Source organism: Thamnophis sirtalis, unplaced genomic scaffold (assembly GCF_051295495.1).
Source record: "Thamnophis sirtalis isolate CommonGarterSnake01/CBP01778 unplaced genomic scaffold, rThaSir2_p1.2 scaffold_15, whole genome shotgun sequence".
Taxonomy (NCBI): domain Eukaryota; kingdom Metazoa; phylum Chordata; class Lepidosauria; order Squamata; family Natricidae; genus Thamnophis; species Thamnophis sirtalis.
The window spans coordinates 11,795,537-11,808,591 of record NW_028261395.1 but is presented as its reverse complement, the minus strand read 5'-3'; the positions used below and the strand labels follow the sequence as shown (position 1 = coordinate 11,808,591).

The 13,055-nt window shown below is 38.2% G+C and overlaps 1 protein-coding gene across 1 annotated transcript; it reads right to left on the bottom strand.

The window, feature by feature from the left end:
* Positions 1 to 203: 203 nt before the first annotated feature.
* LOC148042465 (vomeronasal type-2 receptor 26-like) lies at positions 204 to 12,360 on the bottom strand. Its single transcript, XM_087702087.1, has 6 exons — positions 12,100 to 12,360; positions 11,370 to 11,658; positions 7,784 to 8,578; positions 3,034 to 3,246; positions 2,412 to 2,538; positions 204 to 1,152 (listed from the first exon to the last, which is right to left on the bottom strand). The coding sequence occupies exons 1-6, from the start codon at positions 12,318 to 12,320 to the stop codon at positions 392 to 394; spliced, it is 2,406 nt and encodes an 801-aa protein (XP_087558213.1). The 5' UTR covers positions 12,321 to 12,360; the 3' UTR covers positions 204 to 391.
* Positions 12,361 to 13,055: the final 695 nt, after the last annotated feature.

The window sequence follows — 13,055 nt, the reverse complement described above, 5'->3', positions numbered from 1 at the left end:
CAATGGTTCTCATGGAGATTGTCAAACAACATAGTTGGAGCTTGGCTCCATAGAATCCATCTTAACACTTTTCCTATTCATTCTCTCATACATAAACTTTTACTGCTGTCCATAGGAATCATTGCTGAAATCGTTTTTAAAAGGTATCAAATTCATTGACTGTTGGTGAACAACAAATCACTCTGAACAACTTTCACAGAGTTCTCTTTAGCAAGATTTATTGAGGTGAAAAGGAAAGGGGTTATAAGAATTCCAGTCATTCAACCATTTTCCATTTGGAAATATGTAGATATATTCTTTGACTTCTGAATACTATCTAAGTGGAAATAATTCAGGTATTCTTTCAAATAAAAGGACATTATACCATTCTTATAATATCATGGTGTTTTTCTCATGTTTTTACATTTGTTCTGGCTGTGAGATGCTCCTTTGTGTTCAGGTCTGGCCTCAGAAGGATAATGTAACACTTGGGGATGAAGATGCAGACCAGCAGACCAGCACTGGAGGCCAGGATGGAGAAGACCTGAACAGCCACCATGTATTTCCCTTTGGTGCTCAGGTAGGTGGGCACAAAGGTCACCCAGACACTGCAGAAGACCAGCATGCTGAAGGTGATCAGCTTCGCTTCGTTGAAGGCCCCAGGCAGATTCCTGGCCAGGAAAGCCACCATGAAGCAGATGGCAGCCAGGAAGCCCATGTAGCTGAGGGTGATGTAGAACATGACAACGGCCCCTTCGTTGCATTGCAGGATGATCTCTCCATACTGGGAGTGGAGGTCAGAGTCAGGAAAGGGGGGAGAAACTCCCAGCCAGATGGAGCAGATGATAATTTGGAGACCAGAAGAAGAAAGGATGATGGAGTTGGCCAAGCTCTTCCCCAACCATCCCTTTGCTCGGTTTCCTGGTTTTGTGGCTAGGAAAGCCAGCACCACCGTGATAGTTTTGGCCAAGAGAGAAGAAATGGCAACTGAGAAGATGATGCTGAAAACCGTTTGTCGGAGAAGGCAGGTGGCTTTGTTTGGTTGACCAATGAAGAGAGAAGAAGACAAGAAGCAAAGCAGGAGGGAAACCAGGAGGATGTAGGAGAGGTCCCGGTTGTTAGCTTTGACAAGGGGAGTTTCTCGGTATTTCATGAAGATGATTAAGACAAGGCCTGTGATTAAGAATAAGAGTAGGGCAAAAGAGACCAGGATGATTCCCAGATGTTCTTTAAAAGACAGGAAGGTTATAACTTTGGGGATACATTGGACTCTGGCCTCATTTGGATATTTATCATTCAAACACTTGGTACATTTTTCCGTATCTGAGAAAATGAAAAAACAATATTTCTTTAACATTCTGCCCTTTAAATATATAAAAAATATATAGCTAAATCTATGAAGTAGAAGTAAGGTGATAGTTATTTCCTGTCCAATGTGTAGAATCTTCATAGGAACCTATATTATTAGAAGTAAATAATGAATCAGGTCATCTTTCTAGGCAAACATCCTGAGTCCAGCCTCCGAGTCCAGCCTGGCACTTGTTAACATGATGGATTTTAGGATACCATCCTTTGAAATCTAGTTGGCTGGGAGAAAAACATTTTCCTGCAAATAATCCAGAATGGGCACTGAAAAGGAAAAGTAAGATGGGTGTAATGAGTGCCACCCATAACAATCCACACCCTCTCATTCTGGGCCAGCAACACCTTCTCAGTGATCCTCAAGGGAGATCCATGTTGAACCCATTGCAAGGAGCCTTTCAGGAGGTGGACCAGAGACCATTCATCAAATTTCAAAGAACTCAGATGTTCCTAGAAAGGTAAGCTTAGGAGGACTCATATATCTATTATATTCCATACTATATTCCACACTTGGAATACGGCATTCAGTTTTTGTCTCCATGATGTAAAAAAGATGTGGAGACTCTGGAAAGAGTGCAGAGAAGAGCAACAAAGATGATTAGGGGACTGAAGACTAAAACATAAGAAAAACAGTTGCAGGAACTGGGTATGTCTAGTTGAATGAAAAGAAGGACTAGGGGAGACATGATAGCAGTCTTCCAATATCTCAGAGGTTGCCACAAAGAAGTGGGAGTCAAACTATTCTCCAAAGAACCTGAGGGTAGAACAAGAAGCAATGGGTGGAAACTAATCAAGGAGAGAAGCAACTTAGAACTGAGGAGAAATTTTCTGACAGTTAGGACAAAAGGAGAAGAAATATTTTCTCTGCTATTAGCAAAGCTTGTCCAGTCTGCCATACCTTCCTCCCATCTCTTCCTAGCCCCTCCTTCAAAGACTTTTTCCTCTTCTTCCCTTTAGATAAGAAATTGTGCAGGTTGAAAATAGCTTCAATCTGTCCTTCAAGTTGCACTTTCATGAAAATGCCCTGGAGGGATCCAGTTCCACAAATCCTTTTTCTCAGTGTGACCCACCTTCCTGAGTGGAGATGGTCCCTTCTGGACAAGGAATGCAGTCGTAGCAGCAAACTGGCTCTCTTTCTCGAACCCTCTTGACAAATCCAGGATGACAACTTTCCACACATTTGGACTGAGGCAGAGGCTAAGCAGAGAAAGAAGGAATGGCAAAGAAAATATGTTAGGACTCTGTCCATGGAAAATGGAGTAGTCTATGAACATTAACCAAATAGTGTCTAGGCTTCACTGAGGTAAATATGAAATCTCTGACTCCTTCCAAACAGATATAGAAGATATAACTACTGGCAGATTCTTCATTTAGTTCCTTCTTCCCTTTTGCTTCTGGCATGTAACATTGAAGAATTTTTCTACTTACTAAAATCTGGAGGGATGGAACTGAGAGAAGATTTAAGAACTCAGTAACAACCAGGGGGTTCCTTCTCATATCTTTATAAACAAACAAACATCTCTCCCCTCTTCATGGAGTCTCCCAAATAGTCTAAGAAAACAATCCGCTTTCTATTCCCCAAATTCAATTCTCAGAGATAGTCAGCCACCCTGGGGACTAGGCTGAGCCCTCTTCAAATAGGACCCCAGGCTTTAGAAAACAGAAAAAAGACTTCACCAAAACTTCTCTCACCTTGTTGAGCAACTTTAGCCATGAAAGGGCACCTTGTCTGATAATAATTCTCTGTCGTTGAAAATATGCTAAAATCTTTTTCCTGGGATCCTCCTTGGGCAGAATCAAGTAGCTGTCAATGCTCAGATCTGCTTTTATCTCTTCATTTTGGTCCAAGTACATTTTTCTCTCAGAAATATTCCAAAATTCATTCTTCTTCAGAAAGGGATGAAACTGGGATTGAAATCCAAGAATTTGAAAAGCACAAAACTTCATTTCTTATCACAAATTTGATTTTTTTTCTTCTACAGTTATCTAACTTGCAAGTTTGCTTAATTAGGAGAAAAGGTATTGCCACTATCTTCATAGGTTAACAAAAAAGATTTGAAAATTGTCAATCATATACTATATACATTGAGAAAATGTAAAAGACACAATGGGTTTATTATTGATAACACTGTAGAGCAGGTGACAAACAAATTGAAAAAGAGAAGAAAGAGGAGAGGAACTAACATCGCGATGACACAATGTGCGGTCTCGATTGTCCAAGACTGCAGTTGAGTCTTTTATTGCTACCAGTGATGTGCGGTGAGGATTACAGTTGGTGAGGCAAGAGCGCAGCAGCAGCGAGAAGCAAGGTCCCCACCACTGTGTCTGAGAGGTGTCTCACATTTATGTCTGCCATAAACATGAGATGCCTGTCGGACACAGCGGCGAGAATGTTCCCGCTGCTGCTGCGCTCGGCCGCCTCCCCCCCACCTCCTCCGACCCCGCTGCTGTGTCCGACAGGCATCCCGTGTTTATGTCTGCCATAAACAAAATTACAAAAAAAATTCATGCGTTTCTTTCACAGTCACCCATGATTCATATTAATTCTAGTATTTTAAATCAAATATATTTGTACATATTACCATCATCATACCCCCATTCTCATTTCACTGTAATTGTTTAAATGTCCATCATAAAACATACCAAAACTCAAGACATAACCACATAATGGCATCTCATTTGCTATTTCTAGTATCCTAATAACACTATTCCTTATGGCCTATTCTAGCTAAACATTAATGATATTTAGTAACAAAGGTATCTAATCTTCCTTTCCAAATCACTATTTACAATTTACATCCAATTTCCCCATGTTGTATAGTTGTACGTATGTATGTATGTATGTATGTATGTATGTATGTATGTATGTATGTATGTATGTATGTATGTATTTAGTGTCACAACCCCTGGTATGCCCAAATATGGGAGGAAGCAGATTGCTTCCATTCTCTGTCTATCGGCTCGTCACAAGAGACCATCAGGACAGAAACCCAATATTTTTACTGTTGCCTTTGCTACATACATACATGTATATACATATATATACATAGATACACACACACACACACACACACACACACCTACCCCTACACACATACACACACTATATGTATATGTATATGTATATGTGTATGTGTATGTGTATGTGTATGTGTATGTGTATGTGTATGTGTATATATATATATATATATATATATATATATATATATATATATATATATATATATATATATATATATATATATATATATATATATATATATATATATATATATATATATTTGAGTTGTATTTGTGCTGATAAATAAATAAAGGGAGACTAGTATAGATCTATTTCAAGCTATTTAGCTCTCATCAGCTAGCCATACCCTTACTGGGATTCGAACCTGTGCTGTTGCACACAAATGTGTAACAAAGGCAACAGTAAAAATATTGGGTTTCTGTCATGATGGTCTCTTGTGACGAGCCGATGGACAGAGAATGGAAGCAGTTAGCTTCCTCCCATAATTGGGGCATACCAGGGGTTGTGACATTAAATATAATAATATAATTAATATAATATAATATAATATAATATAATTAATAATATAATATAATATAATATAATATAATTAATATAATATAATATAATATAATATAATATAATATAATATAATATAATATAATATAATATAATATAATATAATATAATATAATATAATATAATATAATATAATATAATATAATATAATATAATATAATATAATATAATATAATATAATATAATATAATATAATATAATATAATATAATATAATATAATATAATATAATATAATATAATATAATATAATATAATATAATATAATATATTATAATATAATATAATATAATATAATAGTGTGTGTGTGTGTTGTATTTGTGCTGATAAATAAAGGGAAAATAAGTTTTCCTTCATTCTTTTTCTTCTCCCTCCCCCTCCTTCCTCCCTCTCTCCCTCCCTCCCCCCTCTCTCAAACAGACACATACACACAGAGAAGTTGGATCCCTCTCTCACTCACTCACTCTCAAACAAACACAAAGACAGAAGTTGGATTGGATATATTTTCCAATGGCTTGAAAGCAGCTCCTCTGCCATACCCCCCCCCATTCCCCTGCTTCCTTCTGATCTGAGCCTTTGATTGCAGGTAGAGCCACGTTGCTTTTTCAAACTTGTAACCAGTGAAGCTGGGCTTATATACTTTTATCCAGCTCTTTGTGTGTGTCTGTGTGTGTCTGTGTGTGTGTGTGTGTGCGTGTGTGTGTGTGTTTGAAAAGGCAACGTGGCTCTGCATGCAATCAAACTTTTTGAATTCCTCCACCCTCCCCCCCACACACCTTTTCCAGCTGTTTCAGAGAGGATTTCAACTCTGCTCTTGCCTGCCATCATGAAAAGAAAAAAAAATGTAAAAGGAAAAAGGCATGAGCTCTGAGGTCAGACTGAGCTAGGTGCTCCCAGAGCCTCTAAAAAGCCAAAAAAAAACCCGCTCTTTACAGGAGGCAGGAGGACAACATGCCTCATCTACATAAGGAATTTTTTGGCTTTTAACCCTTGCTTAGCTCTGCTCGAGTGATCATAAAGTCAGACTAAATGAGGCACCTCGTTCTCCTGCTGTCCCCTGTAGAGGGCACTTTTTAGAGGCTTTTTTACACAGTAAAGCACTAATCAGAGTCATCCACTGTGACTCTGGCAGCAACTACCTCAGCCTTTTTCCTTTTACATTTTTTCTTCTTTTCATGATGACAATGGTGAGGCTCTGCCTCCCCTGCCTCCCCTGACTGCACGTCCCTGATGTCAGCAGATTTGATTTCTTTCTAGTCATTTTTCTCTTTATTGCTTGGGACTCTGCCCTCTATTTTTCCCATTTGATAAGCATCTCCATCCTTTTCATTATATTTTTCTGTTAGGTGCTCTAATGTTTCAAACATTTTCTCAAATGTATTTGATAGTTTCTGTATTGCAAACATTATCTCTTGCAAGCTGACAGTTTCTCTCTATTGTTAAAAATAAGCCATTGTTTCCAGCTGTTAAAACACTGCTGCTCTGACTTGGAAGATTTTTACAAGTTAACACCTAGATTCACCATGAGATCTCTGGTTAAGGATATACTTCAAAGGAACATTTGTATAAACAAATGGTGCTTTACTTCTTATTGCTTTCTATAAACAAACTGAGTCTTTAAAGTTCCAGACCAGGATAATCAGTAGTGAAAGTAAAAGTATTTTGTTTTCAATATACAAGGAGAGGAGGAGCCTATGTTGCTACGAAATGGTCACCCGATCTCGATGCTCTGAGATTGCCGCCAATACTTTTATTGCTGGGTGGTCCAATTGGACCTAAACCATCCCATAGAGACAGTGAACAGAAAGACTATGTTCTGATGATCACAGGGACATCGCAAAGTCCCTGATTGATCCAGGAAAAGGTCTTTTAGCTGGCGTTAAAAGCTCAGCCCCTTGGCTGATGAAGTAGGGACAGCTCCAAAATGGAAGGAAATGGAAGAGAAAGTGTTTACAGCTGGTGAGGAATTTTTATCCCTTTTAAAAGAGACTGCCTATAAAAAACTTAAAGCTAATTTAAATCTAAGAATAAAAGAAATACGCGGCGGAATTAAGCTTTGGATGGTTTCGGTCAGTGTGTTATCTTAATTTTTAAATGTTATTTTCATGGATGGAATTTATGCAAATCATTTGAAATGAATGGATCAAGTTTTCTTCTTCTATAATTTTTACTATTATTTTTCACAATCTATGGACTAAATTTCTCCTTATTCATCACTACGTGTGTCTTTTACTCTTTCTTCTCTATTTGATGTAAGAATTTTGCTTTTTTTAAAAAAATGGAATATTAAAAGATACAAAAAGAACAAAGAGTATTGCAACAATTGTAACAACAAAAGGAGAGATAACACTGCTACACGAAGACTGGAAACGTGTGTATTGAAAACAGAAAAATATTTATGATTTTCCATTATTTAATGCTTTTATTTGTAATGCTGGCTGTGTCTGTCATAAAAATTGATTGATTGAAGGAGGAAGAGATGTTGGATCCATTTACCACCTTGAGTTTTTTGTAAATAAATAAATACGTGTTTAAGAAAATGATCCTAAAATCGTACTTGACTGAAAACTGAAAGTGAGTCTTGGGAGAAGACAAGGAGAAGATTATGAGAGCAGCTTCTCCAACCTACAAAATCTCTCAGCTGGACAAGGGAGGATACAAAACTCTTCCAACAACTGAAAGAGGTTAAACAGAAACTTAAGATCTTCTCACTTATTCCGGAGTATCAGAGAGGAGCAATTAGAGGGTCCAGATCTGATGACTTTTTGCAGTATAAGAAGGTTGAGATGGTTCTCCTGCTTCTCTGGATTCCTTCGTCAAAAGGACTACTGTAAGATAAATAGATTCATATTGGGACCCCTTACCTGCCATGGCTGCAGCCTTGGCGCCCCCAACATCTTTTCACCCGCCTTCTTTCTCCTCCTTGATCTGTGGGAATATGCAGCATTCATCACATGGGCCAGAGTCTTTATGAGAGTGTAATCGTGGTAGTAATTTGCAGTCCGTCTCCTGTTCCTTTTCCTCTGGGTCTCCAGTGGGGCTTTCTGGGTGCATCTTCTGCGGCCTTTGACCGAAAAGGCATTCTTTGAAAGAGAACAGCGGAAATAATGATCTTGAAACTTTTCTTCCACAAATAAATAAGGTTTAAAGGCATCATCTTTTGGCCTTGCTTTCAACAGATAACTAAAGTTCCAAATACTATGGATGTATTGGAAAATTCTGTCCTGGTATAAATTGTACCGTAAAAAATTTGTGAGGATCCAGACTTTCCCTTCAATGGGTCCTGGCAAGCACATAAGTGTTTCATGGAAAGGAAGAATTCTGTCCCAAATTGAATCATGTTCTATGAAGTGAACAAAGATCTTGACTTGTCTCCACTTAGAGAGGGAATCCTTGAGGGAGACTGTATGTTTAGATTGTGAAAATTGTTGTGATATAGCCACACAAATTCCATTCCTGTCAAGCATAGGAGGGAAAATTCTCATGAAATTCTCTCCATTTTCTGTGTCTGAAGCAAAGAGGCCAATAAAGGTCCATCTGAAATGGAGGAGCAGCTGGACAATTGCTGGGTACTGGCTCCCTTCTTTGGGGAACATCTGGTGGAAAAAGGGGAATTTACTTTTATCACTCAGAGCCTCTGAAGCCTTTATAAGATTGATCTGAAAATGCAATGAAGAAAGCTGTGTTCTATTTTGGGTCAGATCAAATCCAAAATATTATATTTTAATAAATCCAACCTGGTTCTCATGAATGTATTAGAATAGTTTATTAATTAGGCATTGTTAAAAATATTAAAAACAGAATATTATAATAAAAGTTGAAAATAATAAACAAACTAAAAACAATAAAATGTGTAAGTCATGTTGTTGTATCAGCCCTACAATTTATCATATAGATTAACTTGTGCAACTGCCAACTGAATTATTCTATTCCAATAAAGAACCTATTATAATGTTTGATGATTGCTGCAACTTTTTCTGCTTCTATATCCCAGATTCTTTGTGGAGGAAACTTTTTAGCTTCTCCTCCAATTATACAAAAAACAGGAAGACCTCAGTTCCTAATTTGATTTGTCAGTTGTACAATCCAAGAGGATTGAAATTTTGGTGTCTCAGTTTTCATAGGTTAAATTTTATGCCAATATTTTCTGATTTTAGACAAAGCAAGAATTATGTAAATTTTCAAATCAGCTCTGAGGGCAGCAGCTGTAGTCCTTTTGTCCACCCCAAGATCCTCCTCAGAGGCTGTGATTGGGTTGGTTCTGCTAGTGGTTTTTCTCTGAAGCCCCAAACATCAGATTGATATAAGAACATGGAGGAACCTTGGCCTCACATACTTTAATAATTGAGGCTGAGGAAGCTGGAGAGTTGTGAGGTTTTCATTTAAGCACCACTTTCACTCATGTCTTTGATCTAACTGAGCTCCTTTGATGATGAGGGAGCCAAGATTCAGCCTCAGAGAAAACTACCCCAGGTAAGGAAAGGTCTTACTTCCTCTATTGGCTGACCATCTATGGCTAGGATGTCATTTCCTAAAGACCATAACTTTTGAACTTGATTTATTAATTATCTGATAATTATTATGCCACAAGGATCCAAGTCTTCTTCACATAGTATACAATCCAATGTGTAAGTATGATACTAGCACATTAACCGTGTAAATTAGTGTGTTCCAATATGAATTTAGCATGCTAAACAAGTGTACCTATAACAGATCTTAAAACAAAATAAAAGGCTTGGAAGGGACCTTGGAGGTCTTCTAGTCCAACTCCCGCTAAACCAGGAGACCCTATACTATTCCAGAGAAGCGGCTGTCCAGTCTCTCCTTAAAGCCTCCAGTGATGGAGCACCCAAAATTTCTGAAGGCAAGACATTCCACTCCTCACTGTTAGGATTTTTCTCCATAGTTCTAGACTGTTTCTCTCCTTTATTAGTTTCCATACATTGTTTCTTGTCTTCTGGTGTTTTGGAAAATAGGTTGACCCACTCTTTTTTGTGGCAGTTCCTCAAATATTGGTACACTGCTATTATGTTGCCTTTAGTCCTTTTCTCTATACTAGACATACTCAATTCCTGCAATTGTTCTTCAAATGCTTTAGTCTCCAGGCCCTTAATCATCCTTTCTGCACTCTTTCTAGAGTCTTTACGTCTTTTTTATAATATGGTGACCAAAACTGGCTGCAGTATTCTAAGTGTGGTATTGCCAAGGGATTATAAAGCGGGACTAATACTTCACGTGATCTTGATTCTATCCCTCTGTTGATGCAGCCTAGGACTGTAATGGCTTTTTTTTGGCTGCTGCCACACATTGCTGGCTCACATTTGAGAGATTGTCCACTAAGATTCCAAGATCCTCTCACAGTTCCTGCTATTGAGCCAGTTTCACCTAATCTGTAACACTTATACATTTGGTTTTCTTGCCTCAGGGGAAAACCTTACTTTTCTCTACATTGAATTACATTTTGTTAGATAGGCCCAATGTTCAAGTCTATCTAGATCCATCTGAATCTATCTTCTGGGGTGTTGGCTATTCCTGCCACTTTAGTTTTGTCTTCAAATTTGATGATTTCCCCATTTCTCTCCTCATTCAAATCCTTCATGAATATGTTGAAGAGTACTGGGCCTTAAATGGAACCTTGGGGTCCCCCACTGCTTATTCCCCTCCATGTAAATGTGGTTCCATTGAAGACCACAAATTGAGTCTATCTGGGGGTGATGCTGTCTAACCCACATATTTGTAGTTTGCTGAAAAATAGGTTGTGGTTTACTTTGTCAAAGCCTTTCTGAAATCCAAGTATACTACATACACTGCATTTCCTTTGTCCACTCATTTAGTAATTTTTTGTCAAGAAATGAAATAATACAGTATTTATGATCTATTTTTGGATTATTACTCCAAGTAAATCATTCATATGTCTACTGAATAACAAGGGTTCAAATATGCCCCTTTCCCTATATTAAAAGTAATAAAACTTGCTTAAAAAACATGCACCCTTACCTTCCCCCTTGGTAAGTATCTATCCTCCTGGATAGGAGCCCTCCTGTTACTCTATTGAGCCAAACCGCCCTCTCAAACAAGGGCTTGGAGAAAGAATTTGGATCAGGGCCAAGTCTGAGCTCCATTTTAAGGGCAATCAATTTCCTCCATATTGGATAGGGCAGGCATTAGTTATATGTGAAAATGAAGATGCCAATTGAGGACTCAACAACCAGGGATATTTTTGATCAGTTAAATAGTTGGTAGAGTGTCTCCTCCAGGGAATGAATTTCTTGCATTTCAGGCCTTTAATGATTAATCTCAACATGAACATAATGGGGTAAAATATTGACATGTTTGCTAATATGGAGAAAAGCAGCTCTTGAATTCCATGGAGAAGACATGATTGCTTCTATTGCTCACCTACCAACACTCACCACTCACTTTGCCAGATGGAGAAAAACACGCACAAACCTGTGGGACTTTGTAGGTGCCTCCTAATGTCGACGCCTGGATGGAGATGTCCCTGGCAGCTACATCAAGAAAAGCCAAAGGGTTCTCCTTCCTTCCACAGCCGTAGTTGGGGACATTGGCTTCTCCAGTGGAGAGAATGTCCAGCAGGGCATCGGAAGTGCAGAAAGTGCTCCAATAGTTACTATGGATGTTGTAGCCAAGTGTGAGATTGTGCAGGAAATGGGAATTCTTGTTGACCATTTGAATAACATTAATTAATAGTAAGCCATATAAAAAATGAGAATAAGTCCTATTGTAAAAAAAAGTGTTATTATAAAAAACAGTAACAACAAATATTTTTTAATATACAGTATACTCCTCCACACGCCTAAAGACCCTTAAGCCAACATTGATCCAAAACCATTGATCAGTTACACAGATGTGGAAATTGGCTGAGGTACAGCAACTAGAACTGATTCAACCATTACTTTAAATAAAATTCATTATTCAAGTGACAAATTAAGGATTGAACAGAGAGAGGAAAATAATCTCAAGTCCTTTCAGCTTTTTTTCAGATCCCTTTTTGAGTCTCCTTCAGAAAATCAGGCAAAACAGGGAAGCTAATGAAATGAAAATTATTCAGGAAATTAGAAATATCCCCCAATATAGGAATAAATGAAAAATAAAAGACAGAAAAGAAGGAGAGTGTTAGAATGGAGGGAATGTACCTCCATCACTCTGAATGACTTACGAATCATGGAAAACAAACTGAACAGAAGGAGCCACGTTGAAAAGCAACTTGATATGCCATTTTTCAGTTCCACCGATGATTATATTAATGAGATGGTCTCCAGAACTGTAAAGGCTCTGTGGTCCTTTTCCATCTTGGTGTTCCAAGCTCAGTGGGCATTTCATTCTCAGCTTCCCAGAGACTGGATGGGACACCAGCAGCATCAGAAGCAGGAGATCCATAATTCATGGAGTGAATAAATCAATCTCCTTCCCGTTTCTAAAGAAGAATTCAAAGGACTCTCAAAGTCAAAAGGTGGAACATGATCTAGTTGCTTTCCTGATTGAAACACAGAGAAACGCTCAGCTTCACCTGGAAAGGAGAGAGACGTACATTCAAGAGCACAGACCTTGCCTGTCCCAAAACTCCATATTTCTCTGCCCAAAGTCCCCACTGGAGGATCCGGCCAAAGAACAGAGCTGAAACTTTTATCATAATTCTCCCTCTCAGGAGGGACCCCTGGATAATTCATCTCATTCTTGGACTCAAAGGTTGTTGGGAAATTCTCTGGAGGGAAATGAAAGGGAAATCATCCCTGTGTGATTCATAATAACAGGGGCAGAGATGGAATTAAATCCATCATCTAGAATTAAGAGATTTGGGAGCTCCATCCTTGAAACTGGCCCCAGAGAGAATACAGGGCACGTGTGGCTGAAGAAAAAAAGAAATGTGACATTTGTTGGCATTGTGATTAAAGACAAAACCCCAGAGGCCAGTTAATGCCAGAGTATGTCACAGATCTGAAGTAGCTGCCTGTTGAGTTGGAACAAAAAATTACTTTATTTTGAAAGTCAATACTCCAGGGCATCGCACAAAAGGGCTGATGCAATAGTGCAGTCAGTTTTTAAGAACAAAATCACCTTTAGTGAAAAAGTAGTTACCAGAACTTTGCAAAGTAAAAAAAAATCACACATACA

Bases quoted from the DNA above. Each gene is read 5' to 3' on its own strand.
- LOC148042465 (XM_087702087.1), bottom strand. From the start codon at position 12,320: ATGGATCTCCTGCTTCTGATGCTGCTGGTGTCCCATCCAGTCTCTGGG. The intron at 8,579-11,369 runs GTTTGTGCGTGT...TTGCATTTTCAG, and splicing joins GCACCTACAAAGTCCCACAG to ATCAATCTTATAAAGGCTTC. The intron at 1,153-2,411 runs GTGGGTCACACT...TCTTAATCACAG, and splicing joins GACCATCTCCACTCAGGAAG to GCCTTGTCTTAATCATCTTC.